General features: G+C 36.9%; 1 protein-coding gene and 1 long non-coding RNA gene across 5 annotated transcripts in view; one reads left to right on the top strand and one right to left on the bottom strand.

The window, feature by feature from the left end:
• The window catches only part of LOC145675747 (uncharacterized), a 37726-nt gene extending 30412 nt beyond the window's left edge, over window positions 1-7314 (top strand). Inside the window, exon 2 of the long non-coding RNA XR_014129206.1 lies at window positions 6936-7314. This is a non-coding gene — a long non-coding RNA (uncharacterized LOC145675747). The remainder of the gene's footprint in view (window positions 1-6935) is intronic.
• Window positions 1-23877, bottom strand: part of LOC145675746 (uncharacterized) — a 190565-nt gene that overhangs the window by 111001 nt on the left and 55687 nt on the right. For 3 of the 4 annotated variants that reach the window (XR_014129204.1, XM_081746391.1, XM_081746392.1), the window contains one exon: window positions 19755-19906. The exons of the other annotated variant lie outside the window; for it this stretch is intronic. Coding sequence is in view for 2 of the 3 variants with exons in the window: in XM_081746391.1 (XP_081602517.1) it covers window positions 19755-19851 (97 nt within the window). In the remaining variant the exon portion in view is untranslated. The remainder of the gene's footprint in view (window positions 1-19754; window positions 19907-23877) is intronic. 4 annotated transcript variants of the gene reach the window in all.

The raw sequence follows: 23877 nt of genomic DNA, 5'->3' as shown, positions 1-23877 counted from the left end.
CTAATATCCGTTGGTGCTAAACTGTTTTTAAGACCATCAAACTCTCTGAGTCAGATTTTCCTCAATTTGCGCGTTGCTCGAGCTGTGAAATTGCCCCAACTGATCACTACACACTACTCCGTTCAGCTACATTACTCGTACACTGTCTGTTATGACGTGTTCACACTTGTCAGTTTCATAGTTAGACAACCTAATGACTATACTGTGTAAGATTCATTGTGATTGAATCACCCACCAATGCCAGTACTCATTCCGGGAACTCTTTGACTACCCCTCGTACTTTTGTGTGTCCGTGAGTTCGTCCGTCCAGGAGACAAAAGAATCTCAAGAGCTACTTGATGAATCCTCATCAATTTTGACCAGCATGTAAAGGCCCAAAGATTAGAAATTAAGTTCGTTGAAAGAGGTAGAAAAAAATCAACCGTTTCCGGTTTTAACACTGATCACTATAGATCAGGCCTGTGACAAACATCTTGGCATTTCAGCTAAACGAATAAAACGCAAGCTCTGGCGCGACGTTGCCAAGTGGTAAAGGGGTGTGGCTATGGTTAAGTAGACAAACTACAGCGCGATCAGGTGGCAGGGGACAGACGTGGATGTGTACTAAATAAACGTGGCAATACCGCCGGCCTCTCATTTGCTAGCAGCATTTAAAGGGAACTTGGAGCACCGCCTTGAAATGCCAAGATGTTTGTCACGCCGTTGATTAAGCGTTCCAAGGTTACATTTTGTCTCCATGCTTAACTGTCTGCTAAAACCGGAAGTAGTAGAAATCCACTACAACTTCCGGTTTCAAGATTGATCTATATAGAGCAAAAACGATAAAAGATAGCGAGAAGCATCTTTCTTGAAGTCAACTTAGCGTTCTAAGAATAGGTACTATTTTATCTATTAACCCTCTATTCTGCCGTGTCGTGACAAAACGCTGTAACTTTGGCGGAGCAGTTTTGCGAAAAAGAGCCGTAAAGTTTTCATCTGGAAATTTGATTTGTATTGTGTAGAACCAGTGTATCTTGACTTTGGAAACACGTGGTTACATGTAATGTTACGTAAATGCATGTTGTGTGATTAAATCTGGTGAAAATTGATTGGTTGACCATTATTGCCTAGTTACACTGGTTCTACACGATACAGATCACATTTTCGGATGAAACTTTACGGCTCATTTTCGCAAAACTGTTCCGCCAAATTTACAGCGTTTTGTCACGACACTGCAGTATTCAAACCGGAAGGCCAGAAATTAACCACTTAAGGTTTTCACGTTATCGCTATAGAGCAAAATTGATATTAGATAGTGAGAAACGTTTTCTGCAATACATGAACCATCTAAAGAATATATTCCATCTCCATTCTCTACTAAAACCAGAAGTGGTAGAAATCCACTAACACTTCCGGTTTTAAAATTAATGGAAAAAATATAACTCCGTACAAACAGTACATTTTCACTTGTTATACACGTGACATTGCTATTTGCTTCTGAAGGCACATTCTTTCAAAACTCGCAGCTTTTCTAAGACAAGCTTGTTTGTTTGCCTCACGCACACCTTTGATTTTCTCCATCAACCTTCTTACATTAGTTCTTCTCCCTGTCCTTCACTCATCTTTATTTAACTTCCATATCTGCCTTTGCTATCCCCATTATATTAACGTTTGGTTTTTCCTTCACTAGCTCTTGACCCTATTCCTAAATCATATTAACATCTAAAACTGTTCCTCACTTGCCTACACGCTAACTCTTGACTTTGTTTTCTTTATTAATCTTACATTACGTATTGTTAATGTCTCTATTCATATTCTTGATCTTACATTAACTCTTAATCCGTTTCCATTCTTACACAAAATCATACTTACTCGTCACTTGCCCATATAGTAACTCTTGTTATAGTGTTTAATTAACCTTATTCTTCTTATATTAAATTTTGACTCTGCATCAAATGTATATTGGTCCAGAGATCCTGCCCTTCAGTTACAGAGATTGTCCCAGTTTTTTTTTTTTTTTTTTTTTTAAATCCCTCTCCCGTCCTTACTATCCGTGGGTGCTGTACTTTTCACTTTCACGTTAACTTCTATTCCTTACTGTCCTCAAATTAACTTTTGGTTTTGTGCCTCACTCTCATCACATCACTCTTGATCTTGTACCTCGATTGTCCTCACATAACTCGTGATCCAATCTTTAGCTACCTTACTATTTGTTGATCTTCCTACTTACCGTAGTGACACTGTACTTTGTTCTTTATTTGATACTTTTTTTGCCCTATTCTTTATGGAGACACTGTATCCTAGTGCTTAGAGCGTTGAACTCACGTCCGCGCGGTCCCAAGTTCGATTCCCGGCCGCTGCTTCCCAATTTTCGGCTTCCACGCACCATCGTGAGGCACACTGGGGAGTCACGTGAAAACAGAACGTGGTGGCCACTACTAGAAGGATCCTGATGCGCCTGTTAGGGAGAGGGCGTCGCAGCGCGTTGACCATGTGCTCGCTGCTAGACTGGACGTAGTTCAGCCGGTCGCTAGTGGATGGCGCTGGAGCAGGCTTAGACCCACAAATTGGACTGTTATGCCAAGTATTTTTTTTTTCACCCTATCCTTTATCCTCACATTAACTTTTAGTCTTGCTCCTCAATGCTCTTTCCTACTAGTTTTTAAATTTACTACTTCAACATTAATTTCAGGTCTTGTCCATATTTATATCAAGATACACGAGATCCTGGGTACAATTCCCGTAGAAGTGTATTGAAATTTCAACGCATTAAGGTAGTTCGAATTCTAACTGTAGATCCACGTCTTATATATCCGTGATGTTGAAAAGGGATGATAAATTTTAACGAACAACACTAATCTTTATTCCGAAATCTGTGTCTGTCTTTAATATTCTACATTAACTCTTGACCCACTACCTAACTAAAGTAACTAACTCTATGCCCTATGGAATCTGGAGGTTCAATGGGCGTTCACAGAACCTGTTCATTGACCTCTGTCCATACCCAAGTGAATTTAATTTCTACTTTTTATTCCCATTTCTGCGAGAGCCATTGCGCCTAGGTCTTCCTAATGGACGTTTTCTGATTGGATTTCCAGTCAAAACTTTGAAAGCATTCCTACTTTTCTCCATTCTGGCTACATAACCTGCCCACCCGAGCCTCCTAGACTTGATGACCCTAACAACATTTGGTAAACGATATAAATTATGCAGTTCCTCGTTATGAAGTTTTCGCCATTCCCATTAACTTATAAATCTGTTTCTCGCTTACCCTACAATAAACTCCTGAGTTTGTTTTTCTGTCGCCCGCAGATTAACTCCAAGTCGCATTCTTATCTTAAATCTGAAGTTTGAACATAATAATAATTTCAACAAGTACCGTTGTTATCTGGTTGAGTATTTACAGATAAACCAGGGACATTATACATACATTCATCAACACATTTTTTTTTATTATAGTAAAATAGTAGTTCTTTACTTTGTCAGAGAAGTTATGTATCTGCGTACGAGCCATATGTATGCGTGTGTGTCTGTATGTATATGCTGGTAGACAGATAGTTGTTTCAACTGATAGCTTCCCTACATGAGTTATTTTATATTACTCTCTTTCTCTGAATCCTGTTCTTTATGAACACAAAGTGAAAACTGAGCTCCTATTTCAACCTTATGGCAGATGAGAAAGAGAGAGTTGATGAATTTCTACCCCTTTGAGCTGCACCTGTCGTTTTTTCTTTTGCCCGTTTTTGTCTTCTCTTTTTCCTTCCAAATTCACCTCAGGGGGGAAGCTTCTACTCTATATAACAACCAGTCTTCTCTTCGTGTGCTATTCCACCCAGAAACGAATAAGAAATTAATAATTCCTCTAAAGCTGCCTCTAACGTTTGATTTCTAGTGCCGGGTTATGAGAATCTTTTCTGATTATTATTAACTGATAAACTTCTCATCTAAAAAGTGCAAGTGTAGTAATGAGAGTTAATGTTTTGATAACATATTACGCAAGTTATAGGTAAATTCTCTCGTGTTATAATGTATGAAGCATTATGGCCGGCCTAACAACTCTTTCAGCTTCGTCACGTGTAATCATCACGGTGAATCCAATTGCTGTATTTATTTCTGGTCTTCTAGATCAAAATTCTTTATCAGCAGAAACAAAAATCTGCTTAGGTCTTGTGCTATGCTAAGCTAGTCCTACACAATCGTTGTTATTCGCCTCCATGTTCTATTTACACTTCAATGATCTTTTTGACTCACCAAATACCATTTCTCCGAAAACATGTTTAAACGGGGTTTAAACTAAAACTCCACAGGGTATCCTAAAAATTCTGGAATCAATAGAAAGGTATAGGATATAGAACATGTTCGAAATGACCTACGATTATATTGTTAACTTTAGTCAGTTCTATCATATCATTGATGATGGTGGAATCAATCATATACTGGATTCTGGATGTCACTTGTTGCAGATTAACATTCAGTATTGGTACTATAAATCTACTAACAAGTATATCTAATTCCGAATCAGTTTTCGACGTTTTAGATCAGCACTCAGTTATTGATGTTATCAAGATCAATCTGCTGATAAGTGTTCCTGATTTCCGACTGTCAGATACTGGAAATTAACATTCTGCTGATAATTGTAGAATTAATCTGCTAACAAGCGTATATACAAATCAACATTCGTTTGATAATGGTAGGATCAATCGGCTGACAAGCTACTTTGCAAATCAACATTCTAATTGTAGGATCACGAAGTGTTTCACCTCCTCCTCGTCTGAAGCAAAGCGACGGCCTCCTAGGTGCTCCTTCAAGTGCGGGATCAGGTGAAAGTTTCTTGGAGCTAGGTCCGAACTCTAGGGAGGGTGGTCGATGATGTCTCAGCGAAACTACTTCAAAAGCGTGGTGGTCTTCTGGGCTGTATGCGAGCGCACGTTGTCGTGAAGGAAGATGACGCTCTCGGTGAGAAGTCCTGGCCGTTTCCTCCTGATTGCTTAACGCAATCTTGTCAAGGTTTCACAGTATCGGTCAGCGGCTACTGTGAACCCACAGAAATCGGGTAACTTAGCAAACTTCATCGCGAGACCAATTTTCCAAACGAGTTGTCATTTGTGTTTACACACAACTAGCGCCGTTGGTAGCGGATGGCTGAAGCTTTTCAAAATTGCCAACTTCATGTATTAAAATTACCGCACACTCCTCTTTCCTCTACAATAGACGAAACTCCAGAAATATCGGCTTTGTAAACTTAGTTTCTGATCCTTCCTCGTACACTGGGAAGTGCTGCTATCTGTTTGGGGTAGCCAAACCTTTACACTCACCTTAAAAACACACATTGTATAATTTTCAGCTTTATCCGTTTGTTTGTTTGTTTCTATTTGAACAGTCAAATTCCGCAACCTTTGTTCCTGTAAATCTTCAGAGTTTCTGTTCTCTATGATTTATCACTCTTCTTTTATATGCAGACAATACAAGAAATAAAATCATTTTATAGTTTTCTCGATACAAGATTTCTGGATTTCCTGCGCATTTCTAGACATTAATACACTGTTTATTTCTGATTGATTGTGTATATCTTTCATATAAGGAATTGTTTTGAATAATTACTGGAATAACGAATATTTATTCCAATAATAATTATTGAGTAATTTGTTCAATTAACCATTCAAATAAAGGCATAACTGAATCGCGTATATGCACTGTTCCTTTTCTCGTTCGCCTTAAGAATTTTTATCTCAGGAAACGTCAATCAAAAATAGTTACTTAATAATGTTTTGTTATCGTGGGACAAAATGGGAATTCCTACTTGGCCTTACAATAATTAATTTTCATATTTGTTGCTCTTCTGGACCAAGGCATTATATATATACAGGGTGTTTCGAAACAACGCCGACAACGTTTGGGAGGTGATTCCTGACACCAAAACAAGACAAAAAGTATAGACCAACTTCGGTGCACAAGTGCTTCCTTTCGGAGTTGCAGGCTGCTGAAAACATAAAAAAATGAACTTTAAAGGTCCATAGCTCCAAATCTATGGGACCTACCGTAGCCGGGTCAAGACTTCATTTAGGAACTAATATGTGCGCTATCCAAATATCCATGTTTCAGAATCGTAACGTACTCACGCAACAATTTTTATACAGGAAGTTTGGCTAAGGGGATATAATTTGAAGTAGTCACCAAACTATCTCTGTAAAAACTGTTGCAGAAGTATCGCAAGGTTCTGAAACATGGATATTTGGATAGGGTATATATTAGTTCCTAAGTGAAGTTTTGACCCGGCTACGGTAGGTCCCATAGATTTGGAGCTATGGACCTTTAAAGTTAATTTTTTTTATGTTTTCGGCAGCCTGTAACTCCGAAAGGAAGCATTTGTGCACCCAGGTTCTACTATACTTTTTGTCTTATCTTGGTGTCAGGAATCACCTCCCAAACGTTGTCGGCGTTGTTTTGAAACACCCTATATATTTGTGTTATATATATAATGCCTTGCTCCAGAGAAGCAACAAATATGAAAATTAAAATAAATTAAGAGCAATGAATGATGTAATCTTATAGGAGTCAAACTAACATTGAACCAAGAAATGTCCTGTTATTATTATAGGCTAATACTTATGCATTGAGTCGTTCTTCAGAAAATCAAAATTATCCCTTCTTTTCTCTGTATCTTCATTCACGAAGTTCTGTTGGGTTATACTGTAGATAATACAATTAATTCTTAAATTCCGATGAAACCTTAAAAAAAAAAAAAAAAAAACGAAAAGCCGGCTGGCTTTTATGGCCCATTCAGCAGCAAGGCTATATGAGACGTGGATCCACTGATTAACGTGGAATCCGATCCATGTAAGCTCCTACCGAGACTCGAACCCACGTCTCCGACGCCAAAGGTGCGTACGCTAACCAATTACTTTTGCCGTATTCGTGTTCTTGTTAATTAAAGCATCTTTTTGTTTAAATTTCAGATATCTTTGGAACAACCATGATAGGGGATAGGGCCACCAGTCGAGCAGAGGGTTAGGACTCAAAATTAAACAGAAGTGCCTGGAATCCGCACCTCAATATATCTATATAGACCAGTTGAGTTATGAAGGAGAAACCATCGGAGAAGCTCCGATGACCATGCTTTTAGCAGGACATACTAGAAGACATCAGAAGTATAAGTGGAAACAATTCAACAATCGTTTTCGTACCTTGAAATGTAGATTGTGTAATAAACAAATTTCTTTGATGCGATACCTGTGGTTGCTTATTGTATTCATACGGTAGATAAAAAGTAAGATGTATAGATGTTTTTATCTTCTTACACTTATTTTATTATGTCAATAAATAAATCATACTGAGTCTATGGGTATGAACTCATTTGGAACTCTACCAACATGTAATTCATAAGGCGAAAAGGAAAATACAAAACTAGTTTTCCCGTTTCGCCTTATGTCAAAATGAATATTGATAAGCACACCAGGTTTAATTTCGTCTTAAGGCGAAACTGGAGGTCATAAGGCGAAACGGAAAAAGGCGATAGATTAACCAATTGATCAAATAATTGTTCAAATAAAGGAATAATGGATCGAATTATTATTTGAATAAAAATAACTCGTCGAATAATTATTCAAATAAAGAAATAATTAATGATTAACTATTCGAATAAAAAGAATTGTTAGAATACATATATTTTTTACTTGCTCTTCTTATAAGTTATTTGAGAACAGACAAAATAGCGTATTACTCGTGTAACAAAACCAAAACCTAAGTTAACTAATCAGTATTACTATATTACCCTATTCTACTCTATCCTATCCATCTACTAGCCCACTTTACTCTAGTATTATTACTACTACTAATTAATAAATTACCTAACTCTATGGTCTCAGAGGTTCAATACCACGTTCACAAAACCTCTCCATTGATTTCTATCTTCAGCCAACTGAATCTAGTTTCTACTTTGTATTCCTATTTCTGCTAGATCCATGTTAATATTGACCTCCCATCTGCGCCTAGATCTTTCTATTAGTCGTTTTCCAATTGGACTTCCAGCTAAAACTTTGAAAGCGTTCCAATTTCTTCCATTCTGGCTACTAACATGCTCATCAGAGCCTAACAGTGTTTGATAAACGATATAAGTTATGATGTTCCTCGTTATGAAGTTTCCGTCATTCCCCATTCCCGTTCCTCTTCGGTCCGAATATTCGTCTCAGAATTTTGTTCTCAAATACTTTGGGTCTGCATTTTCCCCTCAATCTTCTTCTTCTTTTTCTTTTTCTTTTTCTTCTTCTTCTTCTACTACTACTACTACTACTACTACTACTACTACTACTACTACTACTACTACTAATAATAATAATAATAATAATAATAATAATAATAATAATAATAATAATAATAATAAGTGGCCGGGACATGTGCCTTTGGCTTCGGTACACTAGGTTCTTGGTTCGATTCCCGGTGGGACAGCATCGAACACAATACAATGGTTCAAATCTCTTTAAATTATAGGTCTGCTCAGAAAGGACGTAAATACAAATCAGTGCAACAGCTACTACTACTACCACTACTACTACTACTTCTACTACTACTACTACTACTACTACTACTAGTAGTAGTAATAATAATAATAATAATAATAATAATAATAATAATAATAATAATAATAATAATAATAATAATAATAATAATATAAAAGGGAATAGTCTGTGCGTCACATTTGGACAGGGAGCTAGCACATGAAAAATCACGTCATAAGGTACAAATTGTTTCACCCCCACATCTGGTGCGGGTCGATCGGAAACGTAAGAAAAACTTTGTCTTGCGTGTCAAACCGGGGGCTTTTGGCTACAGTGAGCCCCCGAAATTTTGAAAAAGGGCCAAAATTTACGTCATAAGGTAGAAGAAAAAACTTAACGGGCTTTGGTGCGGAAGGATGTCCAAAACTAAAAATTGGTCCGTAAGACAAGATTTTCGGGGGCTTTAGCTCCATAGGACAAAATTCAAAATTCGAAGGAGCGCGAAAATTTACGTCATAAGGTACAAGAAAATCTCTTTCGCCATTTTGTTTCTTTCCACTTGCCAATCACCAAAACACTTCGTAAGACAAAATAATTGGGGGACAAGAGTTTTTGAAAAAAGAGCTAAAAATTACGTCATATAGTACAAGAGAAAACTTAACGGGGTTTGGTGCGGAAGAATCACATCAGAGTCTGAATGTTCATGTAGGGTATATACTATGTGAAAGTGGAGTTCTTGCACGAAATTCTGGCAAAGGATTCGTTTCTGGTAGATACTTCAATAGATCCTAACGTCTCCATCCTCTTTTTGGACTAGCATTACAAATTCAACATATCAAACATTTCCTCAATCGCTCTACAGAGATTCCACCTGGATATGAGGTCTATTTGGTGAATATCTATCATGATAGAGATTTTTATGCAGCTAATGAATACCCAGAAGAAATTAAAGAATTTCTTGCTGAATATGAAGTATTTTGCAATGCTACATGCACAGGTGAGCATGGCTGTACAGCACAATTTTGGTTCATGTACATAGATTATGTAAATCTATACATTAAAATGTCAAGAGCTGTAAGAATGAATGATGTAGACCTATTTGCTTTCTGTCTGCCAATGATGATAAATCTCTTTTTTTTTTTTTATCACAAACCATTCAAATTATGTTCGATTGATGGTTAAATATGAAGAAAACTTGAAAAACATTGATGAGAAGTATCCTGGTTTGATGGCTCAGCTTCAAAACTGTGGACTGTCGATTAAACGCTCAAACATATCATTCGCTGGTGTGCCAATTGATCAAATCTTAGAACAAACCGTAAAAAGGGATTCAGCAAGCAGACTGACAGGAATTTCAGCAATGACAAGTCGATATTTGGCTCATTTGCGTTGAACTGTAACCAAAAGTATGAGATCAGAAATTGTTACTGTCTGAAAGAGATGGCAGGATTAAACACTAAGGACGATGTCTGTAGTGAACTCAGAAAATCTAGAATTCTTCGAGACAATTCAGATCTCCAGGCAGTATGCCATGTAATTGAGGAATCAGGTAACCCATTCATCATCACACTTCAGGATGAAGTACTTTACAATATTGGAAGAGGTAAAGCAGCAAGTGATAAAACAAAAGAATATCTTCTGGGAACAAGGATCGAGGAAATCAGTTGAGGCAGCCCTTTATTAATGAATGTAAGAAAGACACCGAGATTTTTAGCAGAGAAATCAAAAGACAAATTATTTCAAATTTTGAAGGAGATGGTGTGAAAGTTAAGATAAACACTAAAGACAATTAGATAAAAGAGGTTCAACTTACTTGTGGTGTATTTGGTAGAATATGTTGTTTCGCTATTGAAACGAAAATGTCCCTAGAGAATATACTTTAGTATTCATTGACACCCTTGCCACTTTCTTTAGTTCATACTGATGGAACCATGATTAAAACTGATAAGCCCAATTGCTCCGACTTCTTGAAAAACTTATACAATCTTACGAGGGCATTGATGCTATGTTTCTACTCCACAGTCTACCATCCAAATTACCTGAGACGTGCGGAGGCTTATCTTCATTCATCTTGCAGAAAATATGTTCCACTAAAGCAACGCGGATTGACGTCATCTTTGACCAGTGCAAAAGTCATTCCATCAAGGATGCAGAAAGAATCAGAAGAGGAGCAGTCCAATATTCACAAGATTTTTGCATACAGGGATCACACGAGATTTCCATAAGACACTAAGTAATGCGAACTTTAGGAGATCCTTGTCACATTTTCTTGCAAAGGACTAGCAACAAGATACCCACATAGAAATCTTAAGAAACAAGTCTCTGTTCTTCACGCTAGACAACAAATGTTTTGTCAATCAAATTGCCTTTCAAAGGAAGTTTCACTTGACTTGCGAGACGAAGAGGCAGATTCAAGACTTTTTTTTTTTTTTTCATTGCGAAAACATTTTCAGAAGTGACACATCTCTAAGAGCAGATGGTGATACGTATCAGAAAGATGTGGTTGTAAGTATAGGAGATACAGATGTTTTGATTATATTTTTATGCAATATTGTAAAATCTTCACACATCAAACCTCACCACCAGATTTGGCATGATTTTGGAATTTTTTAAAAAAGAATAAGCATTTCGTCTTTATCACGAAAATTGGGTTCCGCCATTTGTAAGTCATTGCTAGTATTTCATACCTTCACTGACTCAGACCATACAGCAGCTTTTCCTTACAAAGGCATTTCAATATATTGACCAAGACCGCAAGATATCTAAAAGCTCTATCTTCACTTGGTTCATCATCGGAGATAACAGAGGAAGCAGCATCTATTTTAGAAGAGTTTATATATGACATTTACGGTCAAAAACATGTAAGAATATTAACAGCAAGATTTCAATTGTATCTTAAAAATTCCAAGCCAAACAATGTCTCTAAACCTTTCTCAGGTATCAAAAATATTGATTCTGCTCATTTACCGCCATGCAAGTCAGTTGTGAGAAATAAAATTCTGCGATGCAACTACATTTGCACAGTTTGAAGCAATGCAAATCATACAAATCCCCTGAAGTAATTGACACCAGAAAATAATGCCCGGGAGATCACTGAAAAAGGATTAATCCCCAAGTGAATCAGCCAACCATATATTCCTCGAACCCTGGAAGCCTTTCAAGGAGAGTTATTGGAGAATTCTGACAAGTCAGACGAAGAGGTGGTGTTGAATTCCAATTCTGAGAAGGAATCAGAGGAAGAACAGATATAGGCAAGTAGAAGAGTGAAGTTTGCCGAGTGTGACTGACCAACCATAAAGACATTCCTTCAGTTAACTCCTATAAACACCTTCCTAGAAGATCTATCCTACTTTTATTCCATGCTTAAATAAAGAAACAAGTTATTGTAGTATTTTCCATTTTCAATTTTTACAATATTTTTGAAATTATAATTTTTCTGCACTATTAGTTTTCAATACTGGTTAGATTAAAACATATGTTAATCCCTCAAATATAAAATATATTTCTCTACCAAACTTAATATTCATTTAACATTTTGGGAAAGGGTGAGAAACACATTGATCTTCTTTCTGTATATAGAGTATTAATAATATTTGTTATTGCCAAATTTCCCTATAGAATAGTATCTTGTGTTACTAACTGTAGCTCTTTGTCTTGAGTAATGTGAATTATACATAGATCTGAAAGTACTCCTTTGACTAAAAATTAGTTTAAGATTATCAAGGCTAGAAAAACACTATAAATGTACTTTATATATAAAATCATAAATCATTTTGTCTCTACTTAAGAGTAGTTTGTTTACTCCCTTGTGTACTGTATATTGTCAATATATAGGGTCTACGTAACACTTTTAAGAAGTCATCATTTATAAGTACAATATGTTTTGTCCTTACAAACATACAGTAAGTATAATCATCGCAAACTTCTCTCTACACACCCTCTTTGTGAAGTATCAAGGGTGACTTACTGATAATTTGGCAGCATTATACGGACGATGTTGGTAAGGGTAAGGGTAAACTGATCTTGTATAACACTGGGCCAAATTATACGTGTCCATGAGATCACGCGAAATACGGAAGGCACGAGTAGAAATTATGAATATGACTTCGCAACCTGTCACTAGTTTTTATTTACATTTCAATATCCTTCGACACCAAATCCCATTAAGTTTTTCTTGTACCTTATAAGGTAATTTTTAACCTTTTTTTTTAAAAAAAATCTTGTATTAAGGGGATTTGGACCCCAATCAGGGGCCGTGCCGTGAAAAATCAGCGCCCGTGGCGAGAATATACGACGGCGCCCCCATACATATATTCCAAGCAATGTTTCCTATCTTTTTTCCTTTTTTCTCCCGAATTTTCGCCCCCTTACTTCGGCGCCCGGGGCCGTCGCCCCGCTCTCCCCCCACGGCACGGCCCTGCCCCCAATTATTTTGTCTTACGAAGTGTTTTGGTGATTTGCACATGGAAAGGAACAAAATGACTAAATAAATTTTCTTGTACCTTATGACGTAAATTTTACCCCTTTTTCGAATTTTGAATCTTGTCTATTGGGGCTAAAGCCCCCGAAAACTTTGTCTCACGGACCAGTTTTTAGTTTTGGGTATCCTTCCGCACCAAATCCCGTTAAGTTTTTTTTCTTTTACCTTATGACGTAAATTTTGGCCCTTTTTCAAAATTTCGGGGACTCACTGTAGCCAAAAGCCCCTGGTTTGGCGCACAAGACAAAGTTTTTCTTACGTTTCCAGCCGACCCGCAACAGATGTCGGGGTGAAACAATTTGTACCTTATGACGTGATTTTTCATGTGGTAGCTCCCTGTCCAATTATCCTGGAGTATACAACCTTGCTTTAGAGATTTGTAATGTTGGTTGTAGAAAGACAAGGGGCACAAATGAGAATTTATCTATATTATAAAAGAGAACGTACAAATCCTTTGTTCCCTCATCACGCTAATACGGCTGGACCAATTTCTTTCATTTTTGGGGGGTTATTAGGATTTGGACCCTAGATGGTTTTTATCATATCACTTTAATTTTTAATTACCAGTGTCTTGAGATAATTGACCATTCAAGTGTCCATACGTACAAATCCTTTGTTAGTTCATCATAGGTATAAAAATAAACGTATGTATATGCAACCCGCATGACCGTGTCACTCGGCGGGTTAACATAAATGACAGGCGCTATAATGTTAACATTTACTGCAATTTGAAAGCGAAAAAGTAAAAATTATCTAAGTAACAAAGTTTATTGCGTTCCGGGGTGACCGCAGCGAAGCGGGGTGAACGCTGCTAGTTAATTATAAACGCGGAACATCTCCGCATGCGTCACTCTAATTCCTAATTCCTAATAGATGTTGCTATGTGCGCGCTTGGCACTTGCCTACTTGCACTTGCACTTGCCTACTTGGCGCTAATAGGTGTCGTTAATTATTTGGATTTTGTATAATGAAGTCCTTGTGTAATTGTATTTAAAAAGGATATGGTATGGAGTTTGTGTGATTGGTGGGCGAACTCAAAAAATTATATACCGGTAAAAGTTTTAATTTTAACAGAATTTTAACTAGTCACAATTTTATAGCGGGCCAAAAACTTGTGCACTACACCTGGTAATAATAATAATAATAATAATAATAATAATAATAATAATAATAATAATAATAATAATAATAATAATAATAATAATAATAATATATTTCGAAACGTGCAAGAACCCTGTTGCTTAGATTACCTTATATTTAGTAATGTATCTGTCATGATAACGGCTGTTTCCCCTCCTCTCACTTAGTCCATCTATACAAAATAAACTACCCTTCTTGATATTCAACGAATATTTTTCTGCGTAAACATGACTCAACAAAAATCTTTTACAAAGCAGAGAGTCAAAAGTTATACAGAAGAAAGAATTAAAAAAAAAAAAAAAACACTACATATACATTCAGCCAGTATACTGTTGGCAAAAGGGTTGACTATGTACTATGTATGTGTGTGTTTGTGATGTCTTGTGATGGGGGCAGCAAAGCTCATTTTAATATGGCGTATCAACCCAGCTGCATAGAAGCTGTCGTCACTTCACAAAACGCCCCAGCCTCTCTCTCTCTTTCTCTCTCTCTGGCATGACTTGGCAACGATGCTTCACATCGTTCTTCTTTTATTTTTTAACTCCACTATTTCTTTTTTAAAAACTTTTTTTCTTCTCTTCCCATTTGCATCGTTCTAACCGGAAGGTTGTGATCTGACTTGAATCCATATGTTTAAGAGTTGTCTTTTATTTCATAAACGATAGCTAAAGTGAAACATTTCATAATACACATCTAGTTGCGTAAGATATGTCGTTATGATTCAATAAACATGTGCAAATAGATTTTTAATTTTTTTTTTATATATTATAGCAGGACAGAAACTTATCTTCTATGTAGTTTTTAATAAATATAAAACGTAAGAATATTTTTTTGACTTTTCGCAACAATGATGGATCTTCAGTGGCGTAGCGAAGGAGATTCATCCTTTCATGCTCCCTTCTCTCAGAGGGTAGTTTAATTAACGTTAACTTTGTGGTGGACAAACACCGTGTGCGTGGGTTTCCTCGGGGTTCTCCTGTTTCCTCCCACTTTCTTCATTCCACCATTTCATTCATTTCTCATTATCACCGTCTCCTTTAGCCTAGTCGGTATAACCGTGGAACGTAAAACTCAAAATTTCATTTCATTTCATTTTAATTAACGTTAATAGGCCTTCCGCTTGTCTAGTGGCTAGTGCGTGCTTCTTTAGTTTACGTAGTCCTGGGTTCGGTTTTCGTGGAGGATATTGTCATGATACGCATTCCACGTTTAGCCTCGGTGCTGAAAAGAGAGGCTAAACTTCAACAAACAATCACTTTTTTTAACGCTACTTAAATAAAAGGTACGGAGTACTGCACTAAAATTTATCACTCCTACAAATGTGGGTCTGGAGAAGAATGGAAAGAAGTAGCTGTGTCGAGCGGAAAATGAGTGAGAGGGTGTTGGAAATGGTGAGGGAGAAAACAACAATTATAAATATTGTTAAGAGTCTTCATCCCGGCGAAATTAAAATACCGCTAATTTTACAATAATTATGTGATATCTTCAAATAGATAAAAGATAATCGAAATGTGGAACAAGAGCGCCCTAGACAATATACTTTTACATGAGATACCGTTATCATGACTCTCTTATCTGCTTTCGATTTCGAGCCATTTTGAAAATTGGCATTTATTTTCGCGTTTCTAAACGGCTGAAAACGGAAAGCCACTAGGTGACTTGTGATAACGGTACCTCATGCAAAATAATATTGTCTAGGGCGCTCTTGTTCCATATTTCAATTATCATTTATCTATTTGAAAATATCACATAATTACAGTAAAATTAGCGGTATTTTAATTTCGCCGGGATGAAGACTCTTAAGAAGAGGAAGAGAAACTGGTTGGGACATTGGGTAAAAAGAAACTGTACCATGAGGGACGTGCTAGAGGGTATGGTGGCAGGAAAGAGAGGGAAAGGACGAAGGTGACTACAATTAATGGACTATATCAAAATAGGAAAATCGTATGTGAAGACAAGGAGGTTAGCCGAAGACCGTGGAGCATGGAAGCTTCTCAGTTGGGGCAAATGACCTGCCAATAATGCAGAATACGTATGATTATTTCTTAAAATAATTTATTTTCATGTTGCACTTATTACTTAAACATTTATTAATGAAACATGAACAACATCTTCTGATCTGCTTTTGAGGAAATCGTCCGAAAAGAAACTCACTTCCAAATCTCACTTCCACTCATTATTATCAGTTATGCTACATTGCAGAGTTGTTAATAAGATGTTTATTTATGAAATATGAACAAAATCAACTTTAAGAGGTCTTATCACTGCGAAATTAAAATACCGCAAATTTTACAGTAATTATGTGATATCTTCAAATAGGTAAAAATGTAATCAAAATGTGGAACAAGATCACTTTAGAGAATCTTATTTTGCACGAGGTACCGTTATCACGAGTCACCTAGTAGCTTTCCGTTGGCAGCCATTTAGGAACGCGAAAATACATGCCGATTTTCTAAATAGCTGGCAATGGAATGGAGATAAGTAAGTCGTGATAACTGTATCATTGTCTAGGGAGCTCTTGTTCCACTTTTTGATTATCTCTTGTTTAGTTGAAGATATTGTATAATTACTGTAAAAATTAGCGGTATTTTAAATTCGCAGGCCTCTTAAACTTTTTTTTTTTTTTTTTTTTTTTTTTAGGAAAGTCGTATTTTATTCCAACTTCACAGCCTTATTTTTGTAGCTTTGAAGATTTATAAGAAATATCATCATCATCATTATTATCATAGATACTCTCTCATTATTGGTAGGTCACTTGCTGCAACTGAGACGCTTCCATGCTCCACGGTCTTCAGCTAACCTTTTTCATCTTCAGGTACGATATTCTGTTTTGATAGCATCCGTCGCTTCCTTTACTCCCTCTCTCTCTTTTCTGCCATCATACCCTCTAGAATGTCCCTCATGATAGTGTTCCTTCTTAGCCAATGTCCTATCCAGTTTCTCTTCCTCCTTTTAGTAATATCTAAAATTGTTCTTTCCTCCCTCACCATTTTAACATCTTCTCATTCGTTTTACGTTCGACTCTCTTAATTCTCTCTATTCTTCTCCACGCCCACATTTCAAAAACTTCCAGTTGTTTTTCATTATTTTTTGCATAATGTCCGTGTTTCTGGCCCATAGGTCTACAGTACAATGTCCGTGTTTCTGCTGCATAGGTCTACAGTACAATACTCCACACGAAGCATTTTATGTGTCTTTTTCCAAACTCTTTTTTTTTCAAGGTCACACAAAATAATGTTTTGTTTCTCCTAAAGGCTTTTCCTCCCCATTCCTATCCTTGCTTTTATTTCACGTTCGCACTTCATATCATCACTAACAATAGTACCAGGGTATCAAAAACTAATCACCTGTTCTATTTTCTCCCCTCCTGCTTTTTTCAAATATATATTTTCTATTTTCTATTTGACATCCACCACTTCGCTCCAATCAGCTTTTTTTTTTTTTTTATTGTCTTTCTAACATTTATTTTCATCGCTAGAGAATCATATACAGGCCTTTAATTTTAAAATTTGGTGTGGATATATTTAACGGTATAACCTCTAAGAAAATATACATACATCAGAACGAACGAACGAATAGATATTCAGAAATCACTCGTTCAGTATTACACAGAGAAAAATCCGTTCTCCGGACAGCGGTATATTGTACAAATATACGGTATCCTCCTGCTTACTATAGAAATCAGTACGGAGCATACGTTATCCGTATGCTACATAGGCACTGCCATTAGATGTTACATCATGCCGTTGCAGGATGTCGGACATCTAACAGTTTTCCGTATATCACATGCATATACTTATGTTACCTTCGTCAGCTATATGTTATATACGTCCATTTGTATGTGAGATCCTGACCGCCTACATTGTTTCATACGAAAAGTACGTATAGATGGAACACTTATACGGAAAGTATTATAAAACATGCGTTTTCAGTTATAGTCTGCTGTACGTTGTCCAAAAACTACAGGAATTACGCATGTAACCTATCTTTTTAAGTACGCCACCTACAATGTTTTTCTCAGTGTAGGGATGCGCACGAGACGAGTCGAGCGAGAATTTTCCTGACAAAATTCGAGTCGAGACACAGCCTTTCCAATAGAGAAGAATACATTTTTCGAGTCGAGACATCCCTTTTACAGCACATTTTCGAGACGAGACAGCCTCCAATTTTGTTTCGTGCGCATCCCTATTCGGTATGTAGGAGCCATGAAACGTGTAAGTGGTAAATCCATTATTCCATTTTTCGAACCCATTTTTTCACGATCACCATACTTTCTTTTCTCTGAACGTCGCTCGAATATTAAAAAAAAAAAAAAAACAAAACAAAACAAAAAATCATTCAGTCTAAATTGCCAAGATACAGTATTTTTTGGAAGATTAATAGAAATTAAAATTGAAGATACACGTAAGTAGCACCGACAATTTTCGTGATCTATCTAACGTCTGTTTACGTATATATAAATACATGCTTTTTGTGTGTAATTCTGTGAACACTTCGAATAAGCATAATTTCATAAGCAGCGGTAAAAGTGGATATGAAAAGGTTGGGGACGCCACAGATAATTACTGGAAGTGGGCAAACGACATTCCCCGCGTTCCGCCTCACTTTTACCTTTGGTCATAAGTATTGTTGGATTTATAAATATAAAATTTTTTTATGTGAAATTCTGTAGTTACAAGTATGATCCACAAGTGGCGATGGATATCAAAGTATAAAATTAAAACTTACTATCATAACTTAACGTCCTTATGTTTCATGCTTTTACACTAAACAGTGCACTAACAAAAAACGTAAATGAATGTTGTAAAAAAAATACCTACAGACTCGTTTTTGGGTTACATATTTACTTATGTCAGCATAATGATATAAATACTCATAGGGGCAGCGGTGGATCCGTGGTGAGCGTTCACCTTTAGTGCATGAGGTCTTTGGTTCGATCCCAGCTCGCGCCAAGTAAGCTTTGTGATGGACAAACACCGTATGCTTGGGTTTTCTCGGGGTTCTTCCGTTTCCTCCCACTTTCTTCATTCCACCATTTTATTCATTTCTTATCATCACTCTCTCCTTTAGCATCAGAGTGGTACGTAAAACTTAAAGACTTCATTAAAAAAAATACTCATATTACTAATGAATAGGCGGGAACTGATTTCCTAATTTTAAAATTTCGTATCCACTTCAATTTAAAAATTAGATACACGTATAGGCCATATGTTCACAATATGCTGTTTAGACCTATTTGTATTCCTTTCCTTCTCAATATATCCTCCAGCATTTTCAACAGATTTCCGTAACCTGATAAGAACATTTCACTACAGCCTTGGACAAGGACATGCACAGGAGTTGGTGCAAGTCTATCAATAAACCTATTTTGCCCCGTGCGAAGGACGGACATTTCAGTTAGTAGATCATAATTGTTGGAAATTTGAAGGTGATTATACGCCACTACTCTCATATACCTTTTACTTCAATTCTAATTCCAACCTCAGTATGTACTAATGAATTACAAAAAAAAGTTTTGTTTTCCTTCCTTTGATATCATTATACGTATTTGACTTTCTCTCAAAGTGGAATTCAAGGCGAAAAGATTCAATATTATTCTTTCCGCGAGAACATTATATAAAGAAAACTTGTACAAACGTAGCGCATGCAAATTGACTTACCTATTGTCCCTCCGAAGTTCATACTGTAATTAGAGATCACAAGGATTACATGATCAACACGTGATATTGTGTATACAGGTACTGTGCAAGTAAACATGATGGACTGAAGTACTAGTGGCAGTTATGATTGGCATCATACAGAGTCACTTCTCCTAAAGTAAAAGAAAATCGTGTTAAGCGTATTTCAATCTCTAAATGGCAATTACAATGTATATCGAAAAGTTACAAGTAATTTCGTTTAACCCTTTTAATTAAAAAAAAAAAAAAAAATTGTAGGCTTTCAGTTAAGTACCTACTCCTTCAGAATTATTTGTCCAAAATTATTCGTTCATTCATTATTTTCTTCAGAGTAAAACCAGCTTTCAGATTATATAATGCCCCTTCCCCCATGATGTATGTGAAAAGGGAAATTGGGGGGAAACCCATCCAAGAATCCCTTTTTGCAAGTTTGGGGTTCCCTACAAAGGCTCCCGGTGATAGCAATGGTGCTTGGCATAAACATTTAGAATAGAGTGATGCATTTTTGACGAGACATTAGTGACGTGAAAATTCACCGGGAGCAGTTGTTAGGGGCCCCAAACTTGCGAAAAGGGATTTTTGAATCGATATTTCCGGATTCCCCCAATTTTCCTTTCCAAGTAGAGGAAAGGAGGGCAAAGGGAATCAGTTAACTCCAACAGCAAAATTAAGACAAGAAAACTAAAATTTTGAGGAAATATTTTATGATTACTAAACTTTCAAATGATGATATAAGAATAATGAGTATCTCATATACATAAGTGACATTTCGTAATAACTAAACTATTGCAATTTATTCGTTTTACCCCAATGGTCTGGCAAAGCGGACCATGATAGTGGGGCAAAGTGAACAAGTGAAAGGTCACATATTTAAGGCAAGAGTTTAACACAAATATGCAAAATATAAGTTTCATTCTACCTAAACGAACTGCTTGACATACAAGAATATTGAAGTGCATAATATTTTGTGAATACATATTTTGAGTCTAACACAATTAAATACGGAATTGGATCTACATTAAGCTTGCATACACACTAGACCTAAACATATTTAAAGAGCTCAAATGCACATAGGTCTACTTTCTTATCAAATAGGCAGTGTTCTATGTGTCTAGTTTCTCTTAATCTAAAATAACCTTAACGTCAACAATTTGCGTAAGATCAAACAAACTGAAGAAAACAAAAATGATATGAAATCTGTGAGTTTTACGTCCCACGCTTATGCCGATTAGGCTAAAGGAGCCGATGATGATGATGAGAAATGAATGAAATGGTGGAATAAAGAAAGTGGGAGGAAACGGGAGAACACCGAGCAAACCCACGCACACAGTGTTTGTTCACCACAAAGTTCACTTAGCGCGAGCTGGAATCGAACCAGAAAGAAACTCCATGCATGCTCCACCACTAAGCCACTGCGACCCCTGAAGAAAACAAATTAGCGCTTATAATATCACATCACATGCTTGATTTGCAGAGATCATAAACGTAGATGTCTTGACCCTCATAATCAGTACAATTTTCGTGAACCATGACAGACAAATGGAGCATTGGATCCAGTCTTCAGTAAGTGAGTGTGAATAATATTCATGACAAAACTTGCACTGGTAACTACCGTTTTCTTCTAAAGATTTTGGAAGTGATTTTTTTTTCTTTGTAATTCCAGATGTACTTGATATATCTATAGCGCAGCAAAAATATTTCTTCTTCTAGAAATACCTTGATCGGTATATTTCCTTCTTTTGTCTGGTAGTTCCTTCACGGAAAGTGTACTAGTACCTGCTTCTGTAGACTTAGTGGACTTGCTATACTTCTTCGCGCTGTTGTTTTGTAGAGATTTCTTGACAGTGAATCGTTATTCGATTTACCCCAGCCACACGAAACAAAAGAATATCTACAACATATGGACTGAGTAGTTACGATTACTTCCAAATATGATAATAAAGGTAAGACCCCACACTATTCATGCATACTAAGGGACACTCAATATTATTATTGTTGCTTGGATTGCAGTTTGGGAACACTGTAGTCTAATAGTTAGAGCATTGCACTGATGTCCGCGTTGTTCCGGGTTCGAGTCCCCGCCAGTGCTTTCCAATTTTCGGCATCTACCCAGCGTCGTGAGGCAAACTGGGGAGTCACGTGAAAGCAAGATGTGACGGCCACTAGATCTAGAAAGCTCCTAATACGCCTGTTAACAACAGGGCGTCGCAGCACGCTCACCATGTATTCACCGCTAGACTGGACGTAGTTCCACCAGTCGCTGACAGATGGCGGTGGAGCAGGCGTAGGCTTACAAATGGGCCGTTACGCTAAGTGGTTTGGTTTGGTTTTGGATTGGAGTTTAGGATGCCTTTACAGTGGTCGAATTGAGACGGTATGCGGTGGTATGATATACCGCCTCTGGTTTTTCAGTGATGAAGACATACCATCACTGGACAGTAGATGCTGAATACCTTTAATAAATCCATTTTTGTACACACTAATTGACGAATAGCTTTGCACGTAAAAAAAAAAAAAAAAAAAAAGTTCTTATGTAGGAATAATTTGTAAGTTGACAACACCGACATTTTTGTAATATTTTTCCTACCTTTTGTTTTTAAAATGAAATGTCTTCAAAGAAGTTCATCTAGTTTACATTTTGATGTGCCATGTTGAATTGTTTCTTTCTTATGTGTGTGTGTGTGTGTGTGTGTATTCTTGCCTTAATGCATATAAATGTCGTGGTTTGAGTATGTGCGGATTTAGGGGTTGTCTGCTTTCGAGGCTGATCTTCCGGGGGTTTGAAATACCCTTCAGTCGAGTGGGGGTCCGGGAGTTTTCCCGCAGAAAATTGTTAATATAAAAAGTCAGTTTTTGAGAATTTTCGTGTATATATATATACAACATAAGGGGATAGTTTTATTTTTTTTTTTTTCAGAAAGTTGTTGACGAAGGATAAAAATCTCTCCATGTCCTCCCCTCGTAACTAAAAGGAAAAAAGCTTTGAGTTTTACGTCCCACGGTTATGCCGGTTAGGCTAAAGGAGACGGTGATGATGAGGGATGAGTGAAATGGTGGAATGAAGAAAGTGGGAGGAAACGGAAGAACCCCGAGAAAACCCACGAGCACGGTGTTTGTCCACCACAAAGTTCACTTGGCGGGAGCTGGGATCGAACCCGGGACCCCCAGGACCAGAGGTGAACGCTCTACCACTGAGCCACCGCCCCCCCCGTAACTAAAAGGAAGTACTCCAATAATTTTCAATCTTTATGTAAATAGAAATGCAATTTTTAGACAACATACCCTCACTGTATTTCGACATTTAGATAGCCGGTATGTCGAGTCAAGTTCGTAATAAAACATATCGCCTCTGCTTTTTCTCCACTTCGAACACTGTGTCTTTAAGCACCGAGGCCATATGAGACATAGCTCTACCATTAAGGTGACATCTGAGCCACCGCAATAGATTAATTTTTTTCAAATCTCTACCACCGGGAATCAAACCCGGGTCCGTTCACCAAGGGAGTTCGCGCTAGCGCTATACCGGTACCAACTAGGGAATATTATTATTTTAAATACCTTAACTCATTCGTTAGTTTAGGATTCTGTCAAGGGCTTCCGATAAGAGTAATTAACTATTACATGTATACACTACATTTTGATCCTTATTGCTGCTTAATTTAAGAGCTCGTTGTAATCTCTTGGTAATGCTCCCAAGCATTGCGTCTGAACATGTGCCCCGTCTGCTCCACCCTTGTTATGGCACTGTGTACTTATCAATACATGGTAGGCCTATATAACCACTTATAGTCTATCCTCCATTACAGTCGTGTACGTACAGTACAAGGTAAAAAAATAAATAAATAAATAAATAAATAAAATAAAATAAAATAAAATAAAATTCATTAATAGATAAAAGAAAATCACTTTCTTTGATATCGGCCAATAGAATTGTAACAGAGCAGATTATATAAAATTCATTAACTATAATACGGTAAGGGGAAAAGGTATTTGAACGTTCAAGAGGGTCTCATAAATTGTAGTGAAAACATTTTACAATGCAATTGGACTCTTGAACCATGTGGCAACACTGGATAATGTAATATATATATGTGTGAGTGTGTAG

The sequence above is a fragment of the Thermobia domestica genome, chromosome 18 (assembly GCF_964235325.1).
Source record: "Thermobia domestica chromosome 18, izTheDome1.hap1.1, whole genome shotgun sequence".
Classification (NCBI taxonomy): domain Eukaryota; kingdom Metazoa; phylum Arthropoda; class Insecta; order Zygentoma; family Lepismatidae; genus Thermobia; species Thermobia domestica.
This window is presented reverse-complemented; position numbering and strand designations above follow the sequence as displayed.